Source organism: Micropterus dolomieu, linkage group LG01, assembly GCF_021292245.1.
Source record: "Micropterus dolomieu isolate WLL.071019.BEF.003 ecotype Adirondacks linkage group LG01, ASM2129224v1, whole genome shotgun sequence".
NCBI lineage: Eukaryota > Metazoa > Chordata > Actinopteri > Centrarchiformes > Centrarchidae > Micropterus > Micropterus dolomieu.
The window spans coordinates 46,701,295-46,726,227 of NC_060150.1; the positions used below are offsets into that span (position 1 = coordinate 46,701,295).

The following is a 24,933-nucleotide window of genomic DNA, read 5'->3' on the forward strand; positions in this document are numbered from 1 at the left end:
TAACAGGGAAGTCATATTTCACTGGAGAAACTAAACCAAGGTGAAAGGACTGCTGCTCTCCTACCCTCCAAAATAAAACTCTGGCCACACTTCCTGTCAATCAACACCCAGTGAAGACGAGAGAGAAACTGAAGCACGACTTTATGCAGCAATCTGTTAAAAGAAAAAAAAAAATAAACAGACAACAGCTACACATCACAACTGCTTACATTTCCCGCCGTCTCTCTGGCGGGGGGGGGTGACGGCGGCGGCGTGTCGTGTGAACAGAGTCTCGGGGGAGGCGAGCGTTAGAGAAATCTTTCCTTGTTTTTATTTATCACACATTTAGAAAATGAACCACACTATACAAATGTCCACCGTTCAGTAATGAAACAGGCCTCCTGCACGAACCCGACCGACCTCAAACCAAAAACAGAGACAACCTCAGCAGGTAAAGAAGCGTCATGGCGGCTCTAAACTCACCGCCGCCGCCGCCTCCTCCGGTTCAGTCGCAGACTTAATTACAGGACCAGTGGACTGCCTCGGCTGCCCAGTGACTCGACTTTTTATTTTGACTTTTTAAATCTTTTTCGTGGTCACTGTGGTGCAGGTAGGCAGTAGCATGCAGAAACCTTTGGATGCGGCTCTCCTCTGATTGGCTGAAGGCTAATTCATTATGTTTGCGCTATGTAAAGAAGAGCAGGGTTTGTTTTTTCCTCTTAGAGTCTGTGATTGTTATTTACAATATGACAACAAGGAAGTATTTGAGTCCTACAGATGGGACAGGCGAGCGTGTAGACGGGGCTTCCCAGTCGCAACAGGAGGGGCGTTTGTTCACACCCTCCTTCCCCCCTCCCCCCCCCCATCTCGGGTCAGTTGTCATATCAGGGCGGTCACATGGTCGGCGACACACTCACAACATGGCCGCCGCTCAGAGGGATCCTCACTTTATTACTCAGACATAAAATTAAAAAAAATGAAGAAGATAACAAATAAAATAAAAACTGAGGAGAGCCGGCGGGCGGGGCGGGAGGGCTGGGGCGGCGTTCAGGCCAGGTAGCTGTACGTGTCCTTCTCGCCGTCCACTCGCTCCAGGTACTCCTTCTCTATCAGGATGTCGATGCATTTCTGTCCACAAGAGGGAGACAGGAGCCCGACATGAGAGCAGGAAACAGCCGACGGGTGGCGTTCTGTTCAGATAAACACGGTTTCACGATGCGTTACCTTGATGACGGGGACTCTGGGTTTGAATCGGGACGACAGCTGGTTCAGGACTTCGGCCAGAAGCTGCTGGTGCTTCAGGACCTTCCTCATCTTCATGATCCTCACTATGGCGGCCTGCAAACACAAACACGTCAGCGCTGATTCACCACACGGCCACGTCGTCGTTTTTCTGCTAAAATGAACTTTTCTCTAAACGGAGATCTCAGAGCGCCTTAACGAGGGCAGGGACTAACGAGCAACCTTTAATATTCTGTGCTTTGGTGTGAACAGAACCTGAATGAGGAGCTTCCGGTCCTCCTCGATGTTCTTGTGAGTCGTCTCCTGCTCCTGTTTCTGCTCCGTCTTCATCGGCACGTTGATGTTCACCCTCAGCTTCTTACTGCGGCGGAGATGAAAAAATAAAGACAGTGAAGTAAAGCAAATGTTCTGCATCCCGTCGGCGAAGATCTAAACCAGTCGAAGAGCTTTCTCACTTCTTGTATCCGAGGAAAAGTTTGATGACCGTGTCGGGTTTGAACTCCACCTCGTCCACGTTGGCGTTCTCGTCCTCCATCACCTGACGGGGACAGACAGAGGAAGACTTCTTACACATTAAACATCATCTAAACCATCACAGTGAAACTCAGCGACTGGTCGCAGCTCGCTCGTTTAAATGTGACGTGGAGGTTTTGAAACGGTTTTCTAAATTCTGAAGGTCACGGAGGATAAAACAGGAATTTCTAACAAGCTGCACGTCTTTACAGCCACTTTATTTAACATCCGTCTATTAAGAACGAGAAAGACGATTCAGAAAAGTCATGACAGCGATGAAAAGATGTTTTCTCTCAAACATTTTAATTTAATGATTTAAAATATTTACTTTTATTAAATATTAAAGTGATTTAAGGTGTGTTTTTTGTTAAAAACTAATGTAGCATTTAAAATAGTAAGTATTTTGACACATTTCTCCTGTAGAGTCGGGCCGAGGAGAGCGGTTATCTATCCAAGTTTCTCTCCACTGTTTCGACTGCTTTCACCAAGATTGAGGTGACGATCGTGAATAAGAGGAAATAAATACCGTAGAGGATCAGGTTTGACTGGTGTGAGAGACGGGAAATCAAACAAGCAAAAGAAGGAAAGTTGATTTTCAGTAACACATTAGAATGATGCGTGAACAAACAGGTTAATCAGGTAAATTAACCTGTTTTTATTTTATTTTATTTTTTATACCCATGTTGGTTTTCAGGTTTTATGTGAAGCACTTTGAAATGACTTTAACAAATATTGCTGCTCCTGAAATTTGGAACTCGCAGTAGATAAAATTTCAATAAATTGTTCAGATCTCAACTTGAAATGGACTCAAACTTTTTCCTTTCTTTGCGCTGAAGAGATGCAGGTCGGGATAATAAATTGATTACAGTGACCTCAGAAGTGCTGCAGCCTTCTGAATCTGACGGCACTCGCTTCAGACGTGCTGCAGAAATCAAAACTGCATCTGAAAGGAGCTTTTAGAGGTTAAATGAAAACTGTCTGTTTTACTCACCAGCAGCTTTGATTTTAACAAAATCTGAAGAACTTGAACCAGAATGTCCTGAAAACAAAAAACGTGAGTTAGAAGTGAAATTAAAAGACGGACGAATCATTCGCAAACAGATCTGCCCTGAAGTTACTTACAGTTTTGATCTGTGTGCTGTCGGTCAGCTGCTGGACGGTGTAACTGTCCTCTGTGTTGTACTGCAGCAGGATGGCCATCTGGAAGGTGGAGGCCTGCAGTGTGTACCTGTAAACAACAACAACAACAACAGCAGCAGCAGCTCAGTAACAGCATGGCCGGTTCCTCAGCTGGTCACCAGCACTCACTAGTATCAGCATTCAGCAACATTAACATCCAGACGTCACCACAGGGGGAGAAATCAGAGCGCTCCACGTTTTTTAAATGTTTGCTGCTTTATGAGGAGACCAAAAACTAAAATACTTTTCTCACCATTTCAAGTTGTCTAAGAAATTGATAATAAAATAATCACATGACCTACAGACACAGATCTCTGAAAATAATCACCGTTTACATTTATAAACAGTCTCTGCATGTTAAGTTATGGTGAGTTTCACTACATATTTACTCGACTCTGTTTCCTTATTATTATTATTATGTAAACAAGGTAAAACTAATGCAGACTCCAGTCGTATTAAACTGACCTGTTCAAAGTATCGTGCAGTAACCAAAAATACAAATTACTAAAGTTTTATTCCCTTTGATGAGAAGTCTAAAAAGACAAAAAGAGAAATCAGATTTTTTGATGGCTGATTTCAGTTTTTATTATTATTTATTTATTTATCTTAAAGGCTGAAACCCGGCTCAATCGATGAAGACACCGTTGACCTCATCATAACGCATTCGGCTTTGTTTAATACAATACGCTGGCCCTTTAAAAACACCTGTACCTGTTCTTGAAGCAGTTGGTGACCAGCTCTCCTTTGGACAGGTGATACAGCCAGGTCAGCTTCCTGCCGCTGTGTCTGCTGGCGTAGAACGCCGTGAAGCGCTGATAGCTTCGCTCCAGCTGCAGATAAACAGAGAGAAAGAGGAGAGATCAGAGGGGTGGTCCTCAAACCGAGGGCCACGGGCTTTCAGGGGCCGTGCAGAAGGTTCGAGTGAGGTCTCCAGATAAAAGAGGTATTTAAAAATGGGAATAAAGTGTTTTTACTGCTGTTCATTTAACCAAACTGAAGAGGATCAAAGCTAAGATCTGTGGAGTCGTCCAACACTGACGACTCATCATGAGCTTTGAAAAGGTAAAAGATTCGGACTTCAATTCAGATTTCTAGAGAAAAACAAACTGCAGCCTTCTTCTGTTTATTGAAGGAAGTTCAACTTGTTATTTCAGACGCACCTCTGGGTCATAAAACTCAGCACAACTTGCACAGCGAGAACTGGGATTTAAAAACAAGCCGTTTAACATGCCAAGTTAGTCTTACCTCAGAAGGCAGAGCAAAGGTGCAGGACTGCTGGAAAGGCCAAGACCCAGAGCTGAGAACCTGGATACTGAAGTCCACTGTCAGACACACACACAAGGAAACGTTTACACTCAAACTCCCGAGTCTATGTGCTCTGCCACACCAGAGTTCAGCACAACCTCCCTATTTAAAGTGTAGTCTGGTCTGAGACAGCATGTGACATGAAAGGGCTCTAAAACAAAAACTCTGTAAATCAAATCTTCGGAGAACGCAGTCACTTTTCTGCTGTTAAAACGGATTTTACAACTAAAATCAACATCTTCTAAATCAACATCTTATTCCACAGAGAAAAACTGATTTAAAATGTTGTGTTTATTCACCAGAGACATCTTTACTTTGTAAACCTTAAGGCTTAAATGAACGCAAACTAAATCTTCCAAAATGATGGTACAGTTGAATCAACACGTCTCTGAAACTGTCTCATCAGCTGTTCCTAATAGATATATGATGACTGGATGAACTACACATCAAGAACTCTGTGTGTGTCTGTCAAATGAGGACATGTAAACGTGTTTGTCCGCTTGGCAGCGTCACATTGGAGCATCAGAAACCCCAGTGCCATCTAGTGTTTTGGTGGTGTGACTGCAGAGCAAGTATAAATGCTCGCCACAGCGTGGACTAAGAGCAACAGAGTACTAAACGTGTGTTCACTCACAGTCCAGAGGCTCGGAGTTGGTCAGGTGTTTCTTGAACTGTTCGTTCAGGTCTTTACTGACTCCGATGTCCTGGAACATTCGCTGCAGTTTGGACGTGTACTCGAACCCGCACGCTTGCTGCGGGAGAACAAGAACAGAGCCAGCGTGAGTGTTAAAGTCGTCGCAGCCGGTGCGTTACTGTGGACGAGTTTCCATGTCGGAGTGTGACGCGGCGCCGGGGCGAGTCACACCTTGAGTTTGGAGATCATGCTGGCCTCTGCGTCGTCGCTGGCGCTGTTCTGGTGGACCAGACGTTTGGCGAGCATCTTGGCATAAAACTTCTGGAAAACATCTTTGTCCTCGATGTACTTGAACACAACCATCTGAAAGAGGAGAGACAAAGATTAACACCTGTGTGCGCGCAGTACTGTCTACTTCACGTACCGACACAAACATCTTTGACAAACTAATTTAAAATGTGAATCTCGGTTTACTTTACTTTAATTTGTCTTTCATAATTTGTTTTTTAGAAAGACATTGAGATTAATTTATAAGAAGCTAAAACAAAATGGAGACAAAAGCTAAAATGTCACCATCTTATAAAAACTGTTTAACCGCACAGTAAATCAAACTCTGGTGTTCACGTCCAAACTGTCCTCTTAAAGGAAACTAAACCGCAAAGGTCCGACTGCAGGTCTGTGTTTACCACAGATAACACATAACTAACTTCCAGTACAGCTGCTGTGTGTCAAAGGATCTCACCACTTGGTTGAGTGTGTCCTCCAATTCGGCCTCCTCCGGGTTTTTAGAGCTGGAGAACAAAGAAGAGAAGAAAAGGAGCGTTTACATTTTGCCTCAGGCGGCGTGGACACCTCAGAATAACAGAAACAAGCTAGACTCAACAGCTGCTTCTCAATCAATCGTCATCAGTCGCAGCCCGAGCACTGTTCCAGTTCAGAAGTCCGCATCGCTCCGCCCGTTTTAGCCAGATATCCCAGAATGCATTTCGCGCCAACAAGCGGAAATGTGAGAGGAGAAGACTCACAACTGTAAGTTATAATACTGTCTTTTATGCGGGAATATAGTTGTTTAAAGCTCAAGACAGAGCCGATTTGAAAATCTACTACGACGTTTTCGAGATGCGAGGTCCCGCCCGCCGCTGACGTCATCGAGTCCGCTGCTGTTCCAACTGCTGAGCTCCCGAGTCGAACATTTAAGCATTTTAACAGAAGTCTGAAGTTGGCGAACTGGGTACTGAGAAACAGCTGAGGTGCGCTTACGTCCTTGTTCTAAGGCTCTAATCAACCAGCGGCATGAAACTGTAAATTTATCTCACTTTTCTTCCTGTTTTAAAACTTCCTGATCATTACTGATCTTGAACGCAGCGGCTCGAGGAAGAAGGCCAGAATGTTATTTCATCCAATTTAACCTGCCTGAATAAAATGCTAAAAAAAAAAAAAACAGATTATCTCCTCAAATTATCTCTTAAATTGTGTTTTTGTGACAGCGAAGGAGCTGCACCGGGCGACGCATCACGTACCTCTTCTTCAGCAAAGAATCGCAGTATCTGGCCAGCAGCTCGGGAGATTTGCTGGACGACTGAGCCATCCGGGTGACGGCGTTGTTGTTGATGAATCGACCACACGCCTGAGAAAAGAACAGCCGTGTTAGAGTTACACCTAAGAAAACAACGTTAAAGCCGGGCCGACCTCGCAGACGGGTTACCGACCTTGTCGAGCGCAGCCACGAAGCCGGCGTCGTTGTTGAAGGCAGACATGACCAAGGCGTTGTACTTCTTATGGACGTCCAGGGTGGTCTGAACGTACACTTTGGGGTCCTGAAGAAACACACACGACTTATTTAAATTAATTCCTTCTTCACAAACCTCACCTTCCTGCCGACGGCCCACAGCTGCCTGAACGCACACAAACGCTGAACATGTACACGGTTACATTTCATCTGTGCACGGCGGGGGTTTAATTTGCTGCGTGATGTTCTTACACCAGCTCTTCTCCTGAACATAAAGGCCTCCAGACGGGAGAAAAGTAACAAAGCCGAACACTAACTGAGGAAAAGCTTTGGATCAGAAGAGAACTAGTGAGAATAGTGATACGAGGTGAAGTGGCGGTCCATACGTTGAGAGCGGCCTCTCCACACTTCTCGATGGCGGCCAGGCCCTGGTTGTGGATGTGAGTCTCTAGAAGTTTCTTCAGTTCACCCAGACCGTCTGTGATCCGCGACACCAGGTTGTACATCCGGCCCAGATCTGAAGGAGACACAGAGAGACACCGGTGAGTAAACTGCTTTTATTAAATTAACATTTATTTACTTTAAGGCGATTAAGCTAGTCGCACCTAAATTTGGAGTGCACATGTATTCAAGCCTTTATGGTAAATCCACTGAAACGGCGCAGAGCGAGCTGACAGGCAGGTTAGCGACTTTATCCTGTCAGTTTGTCTCTTTACAAAGACAAGTGTTGCAGGATGAGAGTCCTGCCTGAAGAGAGGCTGTGAAGTCTTCATGTTACGCCGTACGAGAACCACACACAACTTTATTTATCAAACTGGGTCGGACTGGATGAATTTAGCGCGAGGAAACACACTGTTTTCAAAATAAAGTGTCTTTATACAGGATGGAAATAAGATTAATTGGATTATATTCACAGAAAGTATAAAACATATTACGTGTGTCCATTAAGAGTAAACGGACACATGTAATTTACTTTCAGGGTTTCAGCTTCGTTTCAGATTTTAAGTTCACCACAAGTTAGTTGGAGCCCTGAAGTTGGTGTTCAGTCTAAACGCACTACAAATCGCAGGTTTACCTTCGTTCTTGTCGGCGTCCAGGAGGTTCTGAAACTCGGTGTGGAAGATCTCCAGGTGTTTCTCTATGAGGACTTGCTCGCACTTCCTGGCCAGCTCGTCCTGGGTGGATTCATGGAGGTAAACCTGCACACGCCGCTGCTCCTCCAGCAGACGAGCCTCCGCCTGATGGAACAAACTAAACTCAGTCATCTCTTTACTACGACTTCACTTCACAGTTTTAACCGCACCAGAACAATAAAGCACTTCATCAGATCTGTTGCGTTGGTTCCTAACTGTATGTGGTGCAGGTGGAGCGACTGTCTACCTTCTTCATGTACTCGGTGACGGGGTTCTGCTGCAGGAACTCTGTGCTCTCGCGTGTGTAGAAACGTTCTGTGTCAGTGAGGAACTGGCATTCAAAGTACTCCTTGTAGACCGACAGCGTGGGGCCTTTGGCGAAGGCGTCCTCCTCGTTCAGACCCAGCTCGACTGGAGGGGGAGGAGAGGGGAGACACAAGAGCAGCTCGTCACCGTGAGTTCATTTCAGAATTGTTTTTAAAACAATAAACACTGTTGAGTTCGTTCACAGTCACTGAACGTGATCTTGAGAGGTTCTCTGAGGCTTCACCCACACCACTCTGTTTCCGCCCAGACTAAAGCAGGGAATCCGCAGAACTAAAATTGGTGAAGTTTGTGAGTCTTCAGTTTTTTTTATTATAGACCGAGATCAACTCTGATATGCAGATAAAACGCTGCTGTGGACGGAGATTGTTTTAAAACACAAAGGAGAGGTGTGGATGTAGCCTTAGAAGTTTTGTCAAGAGGAAAAACTAAATGACAACTCTTTTAAATACACGATCAGACATTTGGAAATCCTCAAATGACACGTGACGTTTAGTATGTAGTAAAATTTGACAATCATAAACAAAAGAAAACATAAAATCTAAATTGTGGCTGTTCTTTGTCCCACTCAGTTGGTATTCATCACGTGTACCTGTACTGACTTGTTAACAATTCCTGCATGTTCTACGTGAGGTAAGGATTAGATTTTCAGGATAGTACAGGCCTAAAATCAAACCTGATATCAACGTCCTCCACTGACTGGTGACTGTCGACGGAGGTTTATTCATGATCACAGCTAGAGAAAGCAGAATTAAAGAGCCTACAGGGTTAAATGCAGAAACGCTGAAACTGTTGGTCCTGAGCACGAGGCGGGAGATGACTTCGATTTAATCCTTCAGATAGTTCAGATTAGGTTTAAACTTTAGGATAGTTAAGAGTTGGTTCAGTGTGTTTAAGGTAATCGGGCCTCGAGTTCGCTCCCTGCAGCTACAGCGAGGTCCACGAGGACCGCTGCAGGACCTGGTGTTTGTTTTTTTGTAGTTTCAGAATGAATTCATTTATTCAAGGCCAACAACAGTAAACTGAACTGATCACCTCATCTGAAAGTTTCTGTCTCTCTGTGTGGGCGTATGAATTTATTTCTTCCTGTTTTCAGGCGCTTGTTTCTCTTCATGTCTTCACTGTACTTATTGACCTACCATAAGACTGGACCACACCGCTGATCAGTCTGGTGTTAATGGGCTCGCCATTCCTCTCTTTCTCTATCAGCTTCAGCACAGCGTTTGTTACCTGCAGAAGAGAGAGATGTGTTCAGTAAAATACAGCACAGTCAGGAAGCATAAACACTCATTTATTTTGTTATTTCACTTGTATAAAGAGAAACTAAACACACCTGTTTGTTGAGGGGTCGGAATAAACACTCCCTCCAGGTCACAAGTGCCAGCTGGGAGGAAACGACAGTGTAGGGGGGGGGGGGGGGGGGGGGGGGGGGAGAAGAACGAGAAGATTAACACAAGGTCAAGACTTCAGGCTGCGTGTTTGTCACTCGTCTCCACTGCTTCAGAAGACTTCGCTTTTAAATTGACGCCGTATAAACACAAACAGGAAGCACAGAGGCGTCTAGAGGGGAGTTCGGCCCGTGAACAGCTTCGGCTCTCAGAGGAATAAAATCCACACGACAGAAGACTCTGCCTCCTTGGGGGAAAAAAAAACAAAACATATTTGCTGTATTTCTGTCTGTTTATCATGAATAACTTGCAGGAGAAAGACAAATATCCCACACATCCTGGGTGGTAACTAATGCAAAGGAAGGAAACAGCAAATGTTTAATGGCGGCTGGCGTTGAGTTCGTAGTTCCCAGTGGGCTGTTTTTATGTCAGCACTTTTAATTTCTTTTCACTGTAAAACCACTACAAAGGGTACAGGGTGTTGCACAGCAGCTGTGGATGGTTGTTAGTGCCTTTCATGCTTTGTAAGAACACAAAACATGCATTTCAATTCTTTCTAACAGAACTGAGCATGTTTACGTCCTTGTGTCACAAGCTGAAAATACCTGCTTGGATCCAAAAACACCTTCAGGATCCGCTTAACCTCCTCTGTGACCAGCGTGACCCCCACGAGCGTCTGTTAAGCAGCCCGTGCAGATATTAGACGTACCGAGTATATCTCGTAGATTCCCTTGCGTCCCTCATCGCACTCTCGTCGGACCCAGTGGCGGTTGAGGTAGGCGCAGATCCCGTTGAGGACCTTACTAGAGAAACGGTAATCCTCCCACTGCTGGGTGTAAAACTTCAACACACACTCATCCATTAGATCCTCGCCGTCCTGGAGCGAAGACGAAGAGAGGAGGCGAGAGAAAAGACAAAGAGCAGAGAGGAAGAGATTTTTATTAGACAATAATTAAAGTGTAAACGTGGCAGAAGTGAGGCCTTCTGTGTGAACTCACTTTCAGCAGGCTGGTCAAATAGTTCTTCAGGAACTCCTTGAGTCGCTTGTAGAGCTCCAGGCCTACAAACTGGGCCCCACCTGGAGTGGTGGACTTTTTGGAGGGCTTGGCTGGAGGCACCGAGCCCCTGCCCTGGCTGGACTGGTGGACGCTGGTACAATAGTTATATACATGTCTGAGGGGAGGGTTAAGGAATAAAACCACCGACTGAGACACTACAGAAGACCAAAGGCATCAAGACCAAACCCTGTTAACAAACTGAGGTTAAATAAAACCCAACATCAATCAATCAACGTCATGTAAACACATCTATACCTCTTTTAAAGTCTGTCTCATGTCGTTTCAAATAAATATGTCACCAGACCAGAAATTTTATAGTCGAAACAACTACCAGTTAAATTCCACGATTCTGGACACCAATTCGATACCACGGAAAAAACAAAACCATGAATCTTCTGTACTGAAACAGACTCCCTCTTAATGAAAAACATCTGAACATTTCAAAGAACAACTAACGGCTGTGAAGGCTGTGAGAGGATGTCCAGGACTGAGATGAGAATATATTCATAAATGAGCAAGCTGTGCACATACTTCTTCTTAACAAACTCCCAGGTGTGAAATGTTTAAAGGTGGTCACTCTCTATGTTGGCGCTGGTATTGATGATTGAATTGCACTTTTAAAAGATGGTCCCTAACTTCGCCTGGACTAACGGGCTCATTGGACCGACATTCAGTTCTCAGGGCTGCAAACTGCATCGTCATCTTTGGTGATTTTCAGGCGATCGAACTGAAACGTCGGCCTGAATCGGCTCTCCAACAAATCCCAGAACTGTGAGAAACCAGAACCAGCAAAGTTTCCACACACGACTCTTTTCTATTCGCCGAGTCGAGGTGGAGCGGTCGCTGCACTTGTCACTCTGTCCTGTTAGGGTTTTGTTTTTGACACGTTTACTCCAGAATAGCAGATCTTTAGTGATAACTGGTGACCAGCGATGCAGACTTGAGAAGCTCTCAAAGGAAAATGTGTGATTCCCAGATTGCAGCTTGTGCAGAGTTTGAATGAGCGCTGTTCTTTCTGCACCGGCGGGAGAGATTACAGCGCTGAGGTTTCGAGGCTGGCTGCTTTTTGTTCTTTAGGGAAATGATGACCATCCTTTAACGCTGGAGGTGTCGAGAAATGCCGTCTGGCCTCGGAGAAAATCATCTGTGTATTTTACACTCGCACAAACACACACTGTGTATTTCATGAAGTTCATTAACAAAATCCAGTTCAGATCAACACCTCCTGATTGTGATTGTTATCTTCAAACACTGATAATGTTTACTTTTTGAACAATACTTTCACTGTGGTGGTAAAAACAAACACCTAAAACATACTTCGTGTGACGTGCAGTTTCTGTTTTGTGGATCAGTAATTATGTGCAGATGATTTTCTGAAGCAGAGGTTTGTTTCCTGGGCTGACGGGCGTTTCTTTTGGTGTAACTCATTATCCGGTCAAACAGCTATAAAACAGGTTTTAGAACGAGGAAGTAGCCTTTACGTAGACTACAGCGCAGTTTAATTTGCTGTTTATTATCTTAACCAATCAAAAAGATTCTATAAAATATCATCAGTCCAAAACCCAAATAAATTCACTTTACTATTAAAGAAAATATTTGTGAATTTTGCTTTTAAAGTACTTAATTGATTTCATAAAATTGTTCCTACTCAAACAATACGCTGATGGTAGGGGTGTGCTAAAAAAAAAAAGAAAATTGATACAGCAATATACGTTTCATGATATAAAAAAAATTAGCGCTTTGATGTTAGCTCGATGCTAACATATAATGAGAATCTCCATTGACGTGCTAACAAACATTAGCAAAAAATATATTATTTACATGAACTACACATTGTGCTTCACATGCTGAACATCCTGAGTGACATACTGTGCAAATACATATAAAGAGCTGCTAACTTCACTGTCTTGATGTGCTGCTTCTGCACTCCACACAGACCAGCTACAGAAACCCCAAAGGGTCAAAACTCAAACCCCAAATTCCCAGTAGCCTAAAATTACAGCTATCAGTAGATGGAGAAAGGGCAGCATAACGCTGTCACTGAACAGTTATCTATCTTATGTGATGTACATATTAGACTGATTAGGGGATACACAGCAATTTGTATTTGCAGTAAAAAAATAAAATCAAATAAATCTGTAAATTTAGTGAATTTTCATTTTATGTGTCATAAATTTTTTTTTGATAATTTCTCAGTTGTTCTGTAGGTTTTTATTTACAGAGTGAAAAACGTGTGCTGCAGAATTGTGCGGTTTTCTAACAGTTTCAATTTGCAGCAGATAAACTGAGAACTTTATCACAGGCACTTTGTATTAATAGTTATGATCGTGATTTATCACTTCAGGATTGTCTAGCTCTGTATCGGTTATTGCAGAATTGCTCTATCGTGACAGCCGCGTATCGTGAGGTACGCTGCGATTCCCACCCCTAGTTAATAGACTAATTGTTGCGTATAAATCCACCCAACACCCAGAGCTGTAACCACAGCCTCTCCCTCAGGATACGTGTAGAGTTCCATGTAGCGTGACTTGGCCATGCTTTGCCGTGTGTACACCTGCTGGATGCCAGCCCGCAGGTCGTCCCATATCTGGTCCAGGCCTATCTGTTTCAGTCCGTGGGGGTTCTGGGTCCTGTTCGACGACATCGTGGAGCCCCTTGTCCTCTCCCTACCGAACAATGCCCTCCCTTTCCTGCTCCGGCGAGCGTTTGCCCCCCGGCTCCTCTCCTCGGTTGATATCGGTCGTGGCTCGCGCTGCTCTCAGAGTGCGCAGTCCATCTGGCAGCAGCGGCAGCGCTTCGGGAAGCTGGTCGACGGTCGTGAGACGGGATGCAGTCCCACTCCTGGGTGGCGCTCTCTGCCACTCCGCCACCTAAAAGCTTTGGCACTCCTCAGCAGGTGACCTGCAAAGGAAGAGAGGTAAACACAATTTTGATTAGCCATCTTTGATTTAGCTTCGTTATTGTCGGGACACAAGATTCAGATTCACAATAAAACTATGATCATTATTGCAATATATATATTTTCCTCAAAAACAATATCAAATATTTAATTAATGTTTGATTTAAATAATTTGGAGCACAAAAGAATTTTTTAAGATATTTATTTTCTTGAGGAAAAGAGACTTAAAAAAGATTTTACTTGATTTTTACTCATGCAGATTTAATCATAATAGTTTTGAATGTTCTACCTTAGATTGGTGAATTGATCCGCTGTTTCGCATCAAGTGTTTGTTTGACCATACAGAGAAGTTTAAAATTAACCATCTGGTTTCTTCAACTTTCACTCAGGAGCATAAATCAGCCTTTAAACTGGAAATAATGACTTGACATTTTTATCCTGTTAACTATCAAGATCGAACTACATGACATTTTTTTAATCATCAGAACTTTTTTGGCCGTATCGCTTAGCCCTACGTCAAATACCGGGATCAAAAGTTAATAAGAGCAGCTTCGGTTTCCTCCCTGCTGTGTTAGTATGGGTTCATCAGCTGACCCCGGGCTCTGATCCCTGCAAACATGACGCTGATCAGACCCTGACGTCACACAGCTAATAACAGATTAGTCCACTTTAACGCCTCCACGATTTTCTTCACCAGTCCAGTCAAGACGGCGCCAAGTCTCCCTCATTCCTTTCTGGCCACAGCGAGCCAATTTTTACTTTTACACATTTTACACAAAAAGCCTGATCCAGTAGAGCGCAGAGGTTTGTTATTCTGCTGTAAGACACTTTGACGTGATTACTAACGATGTATCTCCAGCAGCCTCTCTGATGCCACGTTAGCCCCGAGACGGTTACCAAACCATGTGGGGGGGGAGCCGCTCCGAGTTTAATGCTCCACTTTACCAACGTTAGCCAGTCTCTGTCAAATCATTATTTCTTTTAAGTCTAAAAGCTGATTTTTGCTCCTGAGTGAAAGTTGAAGAAACAGATGCTTAATTGCGGTTTTAAACTTTTCTTTTTGTACCATTACTATTATTAAAAACAGATATTAATTACCTCTAGCATATATCCATTTCCTGTATTTTGTTTTGCAACATGTTATGACTTATTGTGAGGGTAGAAACTAGGGCTGGGCGATACAGACAAAAATGTTATGATAAAAATGCCATATAATCCAATATTGAATACTTATCACAAATAAAATTATTATTTCTTTCAAGTTTAAAGGCTGATTTCTGCTGCGGGATAAAAGCAGAGGAAACCAGATGGTTAATTTTAAACTTTTCTTTATGGTCAGAAGAAACACTTGATGCCAAACAGTGGATCACTTCACAAATCTGATGTCAAACATTCAAAACTATTATGATAAAAGCCATTTTCAACTAATATGCATGAGAAAAAAATAAGTAAACTCTTCTTTTAGTCTCTTTTCTTCAACAACATAACTATCTTAATAGAAAAAGATGAGCTACAAGATGACGGGTTATTTTTGGCGTTTTCATGTGAACGGCCTGTGACCGCGAGTTTAATTCACGGCTGAGAAACGATCACAAGAGTAAATGCAGCTGGTTTAACATCAGCGCCGATGACAGCCCACATCATTACAGCTACCTGACAGACCTTCAGCTGTAATTTCATCCCCGCTGTCAGGACAAGAGGAGGAGGTAAATTAACGCCAGAGTCTGCAGCATCAACGACTTTGAAGCCAGAGAGAGAGAGAAAGAGGGAGGGCAAATATGAGACACAAAGGCTGAGCGGCAACACCCGGCATGAATATCTGTACTGCATATTTGTGCGTACAGTGACAAGAAAAACTTTTATTGTTCTACTAAACTGAAGCAGACTGTTTCTTAGACACTGATCAAACCTCTAATATGTCAAAGTGAAAATCTTCCATCTGTTTTAAATGAAGTGGCAGACAGAAACCGTGAGAAACCGTCCTCCAGCAATGTTATTATTAAATTATGACACCTCTCAAACTCTGCTGAGGGTAAGTCACTGTATTTACTAAATGCAGGTTTCAACGTTAAGGTTTCTACTTGCCTGAAGTAAATTTTTACTTGCCTCCATACAAACTGTTTCATTTATTAACAGATATGAAGTAACAAGAAGACTAAAGTTAACTGTCATGTTTAATCTTTATAAATAATAAAGAATATTAATCAGAACAAGGACAAAGTGTCACAGCTGGTAAGCAGATTAAAAACTTGACTGTCCCCCCTCCTTCTCCAGAGAGATGGTTAACAGTGAGGGAAAAATTTATCTTAAAATTTAAATTTACCTGCTGCCATTTTCTCACAAGTTCTGATGGCTATTGTATTTTATTTATACACTCTTATTTGCTGCTCCTTATCGGTTCAGTTCTTTATCCGAATCTTATCTTGATCAGTTCTTTTTTTTTTACTAAATAACTGCTAGAAAAATTTTATTATAACTGAATGTTGTTTCCAGATCAGGAACAGTAATGTTTACAGCAAAGTCTCTGGATGGATGGATGGATACACTCAACATCTCACTGGAAACAAATCTAATAAAATAATTCATAAATTATCACACCAAGTTTAGAAAGAATGAAGAGCACAGACATCAGTCACTTTCAGTGCTGTTTCCTCCTCCTCCCTTCGCTGCTGTGATTCACTGCCTGCAGGTAACCTGGTAGAGTTTGTCAAATTTTAATGTAATGGCAAACTATGCTAAACAGCTACACTACAGACAGACCACTTTCTTTTCAGGTTGTCTGTAACAACACGCCCCAGGAAATCAGGCAATCCTTATTGTTGAGCTCTAAAAAGTTAGACTCCGTTTTTGCATGTGGAAACTCTCATTCATGCTTTAATGTTTAAGGTTCTTACGACACATGAAAGGTCGTGTGACGCTGGTGTTATGGACAAAAGCTGTATTTCAGACATAATTTTATTCCTGAAATACTCCACATGGATTCACGGCTGATTATTTGTTTTAATCATTTATCACGCAGAAGATGAACAACATGTTTTGAGGGATTTGCTGCTTCACTCTTGTTTTCTTCCATTTTAAACTGAATGTCTGGGGCTTTTTGGGGCCGCTGGCCCAAAAAAAACAACAAGCCTCATCACCTTGGGTTCCTGGAAATGTTGTTGCGCATGTTTACACACTAAACTATTAAACTTACTTTTCAAAAAAATAAAAAAATACACCCTGCCTTTCACTTGAGGCATCTGTGATAATTCTAGTAGCTCTGCATGAAAACAAAAAGTGGGAAGAACAGAAATAATTGCTGAATAGATACGCGAGTTTAAAACATGCAGCTCTCAAAGAGAGATGCGACACCGTTACTGCACAGCATGCAGCATCAGTGGAAGCTCAGACTGACGTCGCAGAACATCTGAGAGCAGTCTTTCAAAAAGGAAAACCAGAGGCCAGAAAGAAGCCGAGAGACTGAAGGGAGGGAGTGTGGGCACAAACTGCTGCGTACATGTAGGCAGCGCTGCTATATTTAGAAGGGCCGGCCGTTCACAGCTATTAGGGCCAGAGACGCAGGACGTGACCCGGTGCAGTCCTGACAGTGGAAGACGAGAGGAGGAAGCTGATTGACCTGCTCTGTTTACTTCCTGTCCCCGCAGGCGAGTCCTGCCGCGGGACAATGAATGAACACTTAAGTGATACCGCAGCTACTTACAAAAAGCGTGGGAAAATAAAAATACTGAAATATGGACGTTTAATTTGAGACAGCAAATGTGTTAGTTGCTCACGACACATAACTATATTTAGATACTCAGACACAGCAGTTAGTTTTTTTTTCAACAAGCTGATAACGCTGGTAAGAATTACATTACACCGCACAGAAAACTGAGTTTTTCTACTAGAGCTGCAACTAAAAAATCATTTAAACTAACAATTAATCTTATAAAATGATGATAAATTACCATTAAATGTTCCTTTAAGCCAAAGTGACATCTTAAACTTGCTTGTTTTGTTTCATCTACGGTCCAAATTTACTAAAACAAAAGCAGCAAATCCTCAAATTAAGAAGATTTTGAATAAAGACGAAATACAAAGCTGCACGATGTCGAGTAACGTCACTACTACAACAGTTGTTTCAATCTGATCCAACATCACAGGATAAAAAAGTATGAAACTGAATCAAATTGACTTTAAATATATCACAAACACTAAATGTTTCATTCACATAAAGCACTCTAAGATGAGTCTATTCAGGACACATTTAGAGCTGGAAATTACTATTTTTACTATAAATACATCTGTTGATTAATCAGCTGTCTGTAAAATGTCTGAAAATAATGAAAAATGCTCCCAGAGCTGAAGTTGACCTCTTCAAATAGCTTGTTTTGTCTGTCCAACAGTCCAAAACCTAAAAATATTCAATTTGCAAAGACATAAAAACAGAGAAAACCACCAAATCTCCCATTTAAAAAGCTGGAACCAGTGAATGTTAAATATTTTTGGTCAATGATTATTGATTATTAAAATAGTTTCTTGTTACAGCAGCTCAGGGCTGCATACCCAACCTCTTTCCTTTTTTTATGGCACTGAAAGAATGGACATGAGAAAAATGCCTGTAAATCTTAACGCGGCCTTGAGAGATTGTGTAAATGTGTGTATTTACAGACTGAAGGTACCCATGTATAAATGAGAGCAAGTGTTGAGGTGTGTCCATTTTGCTGTTGTTTTTGTGAAGCTGCAGACTGACAGAGTCCAAAACATATTTCTCTTCAGGGGACAATAAAAGTATCTCTCATCTTATCTATAGGTGAGCCAATAAGCATGCAGCATACATGTTCTGTGATCTGATAAAGCTGGTGATTGGGTGTCTGTCAGCAGGAAACCACTACAAGACGCCCAGAGTCTCAGGACTCCCGGTTTGTTTATTTTCTGCCAGCTGCTTATCTGCACAGATAATGAACTCTGCGCTCAATTGTTAGCTACTAACCAGAGCTAGCTCGTTCCCCAAATTGTTCACTTCGACTTCTCAGCACCACGAGTGTTTGTTTTCCCAAACATGGCGCCGATTACAGGCCGACAGGTGAACGGAGAGAAATACCCCTGAAGTTTACATGGTGGATGTTTGTCAGGTCTGTTTAGCACAGAGAAAGTAAGATGTCTCTCTTTCCCCGTACCACTTTCCTGTTTGTATATGACAGAAACAATTTATCTATCCTGTAAAAACAATTCCCAAAAACCAGAAAGGGAAACAGATGTAGTGCCATTTCTTATTTCAGATACTGCAGTGCATTTTCTAGTTCCCCCAAGCAACTCTGTGGGCGAGATGATCAAGAGGGGGAAAGCCTCGACACAGCAGTAAGGCTCCAGGCACATCAGGACTCTGCCTTCATCGGTCACTAAAATCTCTCGTCCTCTCCGCCTCCGTCTCCAAACTGACCACAGCACTGCAGCTGCTATAATACACCAACACACAACTACATCGCTGCTCAACCTGCTGCAACATCCAGGAAGCGGCAGACGCCCAAATCGCACGTGTCCTGAGGTTAGACTTCAGTGATGATGCTACTCGACCGAAGCAGAGTTTCACTTCAATGGGAAAGCAACTGTGAAACTCCTGTGCAACACAAAGCCTTTTAATATTCCTCCTGCAGGATGAAGCAGAACAAGACATTTTGTCCAGCTGTTATTTCTGATGGACAACAACGTTAGATGGTGGCGTTACTGGATTCAAGTGTTTGTCATGTTCTGACCGTAAAGAAAAGTTTAACCACATAAAAAAAAACACCTGGTTTCTTCAATTTTCACTCAAAATCAGCCTTTAAACTTGAAATAAAGAACGATTTGACATTTATCTTGATAATTATCAATAGATATGAAATGTTTTTATCGTGATAACATTTTTGGCCATATCGCCCAACCCTAGTTCCAACCTTGTTAGCAGCAGCTTCCAAGCGCCGGGTTTAAATTTCAGGTGGTTTAACTATATTTTACAGCTTAAAACATCTACACAGGATGTTAGCAGCTGGTGGGCAGAGCTGCGTCAAGTTCACCGTCTCACGTAAACGTAACGTTGGCATGCACCCAGACTTTGTGAACGGGTGACTGTGTGTTTTTGTTTTTCACATCTTACATGTAATTAAGGGATATTATTATTTGGAGTCTCGTATTAGCTGACTTTGTAACAAAGAATGCAAAACTGAGCCATAAATCTATTTACCGCCCTGCACTGAACAGCGCCGCCTGATGGACGCAGGAGCCCGTCAGCAGCGAGCCCACACAGCTCGGCCCGGCCTCTAGGCCTGTTTCAGCCTCCGCTCCTCTTCAGCAGATCCTCACTAAACTCAAAGAAAAAAATAATAAAAATGGCCGCCCTACCTGAGGCGCTCCGGCAGTTGCCATGGCAACTAGGGGCAGACAATACCTCCCGAGTAGCGGTTTGACTACACAAGGTAGAGCCTTCACCCCTCTATTCACCGGTGGTAAAGAAAGGCGTCCTTCACAGCAGCACTGGGATCAGATTTCAGATTCCCACAGCTGAAGGTATTAGATGAGTCTCTCTCAGCGGTATCTGACCTGTGATCAGCTCAGCGACTCTGTGACCAGGAGTGACAGGACGTCGGGACGGCTTGATGAGTGGCAGGTTTTTACAGAGTTTGATGTGAAACAGGAAGCCCGTGCCCGGTGGTCAACATGAGCGCCGCAGCCGATACGCCCTTCCTTCAAAACTCCAAGGTCGTGACTCGTTTCAGGGAACAACCAGCCAATAATATGCGTCTGTCAACAACAACTGCTGCTGCTGACAGCCGAGTCTGTTTACACTCACCCAGGAAAAGCAACATAACATCTGTTTTCATTTAGACTTCAAACAATCTTAACATTACGTTTAATTAAATGTTAGAGGCAGAAAATTAATCAGAAATTATTTTTGATGACTGGCTTTTCCTCGTCATACGTAAATCAAATCTCTTTGGGTTTTTAAGACAGTAATAATAAAGGTTTGTGCACCACCAACTAACTTTGCAAATAATCAGCGGACCAATCAATAATGAAAACATTGGTTAGCTGCAGTCCTGTTACAGATGCATGGATCTAATACTCCAGATCAATATCAGTGCTGATAGTGACATAATGAACCAGATTGGATACTAATGAAATACAGTTTCATTGTCAATGTCCTGAAAAAATATAGTGTCTCTTCTATCAGGTACATTCAGTGTTTCAGCTCAGAGCCTCTTGTTACATTAAAATGATTTCACTGCCCAGAAAAGATCAATGGTATTCGATTGATTGATCTGACGTCTATCAGAAAACGGTGGACTGGTGCATCTTCTTGTGGTCTGCATCGCTGCAACTTGTAGTTTGATTATGGGGAGGCGTGCGTCAGGGTACGTCATAGGGTACACGGCTACGGCGTACCTCGGGCGTACATACAATGCAGAAATATAAACAAGCTATGTGACTTCTGTCCCCTCAGGATATCGCAGTCAACGTTATCAAGATGTTTTTTGCACTGCGAGCAGGGTTGGGCTGATCCCGATGTTTCTGCATTGAAACATCGGGACCCTAATTGTGAGGAGGACAAAAATTACACGTGACTAAATATACAGCACTAAAAATGACCGGCGCCACCAAAAATAAAAACCAGTAACATTAAAAAAGACTAACCGGGGACAGAGAGGGGAAACCAGCACACCTGCCTGGTGTTTAAAACCAACAGGGGAGAATAAATAAATACTCCAATAAACTGTGAGCAATGCAAATGAAATGTCCCTGAAATGAAGTTACCTTACCCTGCTATCTGCTGTCCATAGCAGCATGATGGCGCCAAAAATCCCTGCAGATTTTTAATAATAGGACTTGTAGGTGATCCAAAGTGGCTGGAAGAGAAACCAAGCAGCAAAAACATCTTTCTGGTTTCCTCTCTCCCACACTGAACGAGTCTTTGTAGGTATTACCACAGACACCAGAGTGTTTCAGCCTCAGAGCGAAGCGTGACAGAGATCTGCCGAGCGGGAAGGATGCAGGGAGTGGTGGAAAGAGAGAGAGGAAGAGAGAGGGGAAGAAAGAGCGGCGGCGCTCGTGGGAAAAAAGCTCAGCCTGGTCAATCTGATTACCCCGGTCACCTCCTGGCCAGACTCAACAACCTAATGGCCTACATTTACAACACAAACACCAGCGAGCCAACACGGAGTGCAGAAACAAACCCACAGCTCTGATTTAGGATTTTAACTTATCTTCCTTAACTCTGAGTTTCGGTCAAACAAAAACCAGCTCTGGAGGGCAAGTCACGGGGAGTGATAAAGCTTCATCTGAATCACAGTGATGAGCACTGACATGCTTGTAAGGTGGATGTGTGTGTGTGTGTGTGTGTTCGCAAACCGATCATGAGCCAGGTTAGGCAGCGGGGAGGACATTTCATTAGCGTAAGCAGCTTTTGATCTCCGTTTTACCTCTGCTCAGCATTCAGACACTCGCGGCCTTGTTGGACTGACGTTACGACCGCTGCCCCTCAGCGCTGTCGCTTCACAGCACCTTGCACATATATGAAGCAGACAGAGCTGGATGGGTCTGACAGGGTAACGGAGGAGGAAGAACATCATGGCTGACGGGAGCTAGCACGTGGTCTCTAATGCAAACAGCATGTTTACAAACTGCTGATTTGCCAGTCATCTAACGCTGCCAAACGCAAGCCGATTTCGGTCGTGCATGGCAGCATGATGTGGTTAACTCTGAGCGAGCGAGCTGTTGCAAAAGAGTATATCAGGTGCAACATGTGCTCCATGTTCTGTAAACATCACTGAAGAAATCGCCTTAAATAGATATGTCCTGTTATATTAAATATAGACGTGCAACATTCCTCTCAAAGTGTAACGAACCAACAACATTATTAAAGCTGTCAAGAACAGAAAACAAGCTGTGCAGTCTGTCTGTTTGTGTTATCTTGTGCTATAAAAACCTGACTGAACACACATGTTTCTCTTTTAAACTCAACGAGATATGGGCAGATGTAAGTAGGGATGTGATCAGTGTTTTCGTTGTCGCCTTTCACCACTGGGCCTCCATGTATGTAACCAGCTGTTTTATCCTGGTGCATATGCAAAACGATCATCCTACACTGGATGTTCTTTCCGACTCTAAATACCAACATTACACCCACCCCATCTGCTCAAACACATACAGATCCTCCCACTTGAACAGGTCGTTTCTGAGGGAATAAGACGTGTCTACATGTACAATTAAAGCCTAAAATATTCAGCTGACATGGGCTGCAAGCTAACAATATTAACATGATTCACATTTAGTCTCAATAAAAGAACCTGGTAAGAACTACACTGACTGCTGACTTTCAGGCAAAATAAGGGGTAAGAAATGAACATTTCCTTAGTTTTACTATAGAAAAAGGGAGATCTATCAACATAACATCAGTACTGTGCTACATCAGCTTATCAAACAGGTTTAGTATTATTGTTTTTAGTACTATTTCACTGTAAAAACCTTATTTACTCTTCTAATGTGTTAATTAACACAAGTCACACTGGAAACATAATAAAACTTTCCATTAATCCTCCAAACTATGGTAGGTATTTCTGAAAAGCTTCACTTGCTTGGTGCCAGTGTTTGTGCTATGCCTCTTCCATAAATGCCTTTATCTGACAATACTACTGGGAAAACATCTGATTGTAACTTTCAACTTCAAAAAAACAATGTATACATGGGCTGTAATATTTGGGTCGAGTAGAGCTCCTACACCATGTCAACCTAGAAAAACAACTATATATTCAAGCGTTTCTTTACACTGGAGAATGCTATCTTAATCCAGTCGGCAACCAACAACCTTTACTTCCTTCCAACAGAGGGGTCCTGATCATTCAAGGCAAACAAAAATACAAACACAATCTAACAGAGTTTCTTAACAACTCCAGGCCTCTACATAACTATTTTAATACTTTGGATAAAAGCGTCTCGTTCAATGCAAAAAAGGCAGCGTATGTAACTAAGTATTTCTTTCTTTCTGAGCAACTACAGAAGACGAGGTATTATCTGAATACAGGGACCCTGTACTTTGTCAGGTAAGAAGAAACTCCACAACTTTTCCAGGACTATCTCATCACTATTAACCATTTACAAAACTCCCATTAAAAAGGACAAAGCAATGGATGTGAATTGAAATATAACAACCAGGTGTTTGTTTCCCCTGTAAAGAAGGATGAAGGAGAAAAAGATGTTCGTCCAGCAGAGGGGTCCTTATCATTCAAGGGACAAAAATATAAATACAAGTACAATCAACACCTCCAGGCCTCTAAATAACTATTTTTTTTTACCGTCAGGGCTCTTTCAGCCCAGGATCAGGTTCAAAACAACCTGATCTTCCATGAATGCACATCTATATCAGCCATTGTTAGTGTGAAAATATTAAGATAGTGACTTTTAAACTTGCTAAGACGTTTTAACACAAAAAGAAGCAGTGTAACTAACTATGTATTTATTCTTTTCTGAGCAACTGGCTTGAAAAGAAAACAACAACAAGAAGAAAAAACATCATTTGAATGTGGGTGCAGCCTTGTCAGGTAAGAAGAAACTTGTTCAACCAATATTAACCATTTACAAAACTGCCATTAAAAAAAAAAAAAAAAGGTCAAAGCAAACCCAGGTGTTTGTTTCTCTTGTAAAGAAAGATGAGAGACGAAAAAGTCAAGTCAGCTACCAACATGGTCGTCCAGCGGAGGGGTCGTGATCAAAACCGTCTCCCCTATTAACAATTAATTACAACAAAAACAACCTCTCCAGGCCTGTAGAGCACTGGACACCAGGTAGTCTCTGTGTGTGTTACGTCCAAATCACTATTCTTCACTCTGAAAGCGGCCGATCTGCTCAGTTTAATGACGAGCTGTAGTAGCATCAGCTAAATTAGCACTCTGCTATCATCACACAAAATACGATGAAGCTATATATTAACAGCTTTTTAAATATATTGTTGAGATTATCCTCCGCTGAGCTGCAAACGGTGTCAAGACACAGCTACGCAACACTGCTAGCTAGCGTTAGCTTCTCAGGCTCGATTAGCCAGTTAGCTTGTGAGCACCGTTAGCTCGGCTGGGTGGACAAGCTTCAAATCAAAAGTAAAACCTTTATTTGGACCATCCGTTTTGTTATTTTAGACACATATGTAGTGTTCGGGGTGTACTTAAATTAAACACAGCCTCGACCGAGCTAGTCGCGGCGGTCAGGACATATCAACTGCCCGTGTTGTTGGTGTAAAATGGCAGCCTAGCTTCTCGAGCTGCTCAATAATGAGTCAGGAAAACAGTCCGCTAGCCGTTTAGCATTAGCCAGCTAGCTCCTGGCTAGATGGGAGAAAAATAGCGCCGCCGGCTCAACGTCCGCGCCTCTGAAGTGTCTCCTTACCATTTTAACGCAGTCGCTGTCGCCGTGTAACCGTTGTATGTGTTGATTTTCGGGGCTAAAAGCTGCCTCTCCCGCCGTCTTGCGTTTCCCTGTGCGTGTGTTTGCTGCCCGTTGCTAACTGCGACCGCACAAAGATCAGCTCAGCAGCCACCGAATCAT

At 42.8% G+C, this 24,933-nt stretch overlaps 1 protein-coding gene across 1 annotated transcript; it reads right to left on the reverse strand.

Moving 5' to 3' along the window:
• Positions 1-124: 124 nt before the first annotated feature.
• On the reverse strand, positions 125-24,933 carry LOC123967852 (cullin-1). The gene is made up of 22 exons (XM_046044159.1): positions 24,775-24,933; positions 12,989-13,385; positions 10,425-10,599; positions 10,136-10,303; positions 9,372-9,422; positions 9,178-9,268; positions 7,962-8,125; positions 7,657-7,819; positions 6,968-7,098; positions 6,562-6,669; positions 6,373-6,479; positions 5,595-5,643; positions 5,084-5,215; positions 4,853-4,970; positions 4,159-4,235; positions 3,625-3,743; positions 2,857-2,962; positions 2,726-2,773; positions 1,677-1,759; positions 1,477-1,582; positions 1,204-1,317; positions 125-1,107 (listed from the first exon to the last, which is right to left on the reverse strand). The coding sequence occupies exons 2-22, from the start codon at positions 13,126-13,128 to the stop codon at positions 1,027-1,029; spliced, it is 2,331 nt and encodes a 776-aa protein (XP_045900115.1). The 5' UTR covers positions 13,129-13,385; positions 24,775-24,933; the 3' UTR covers positions 125-1,026.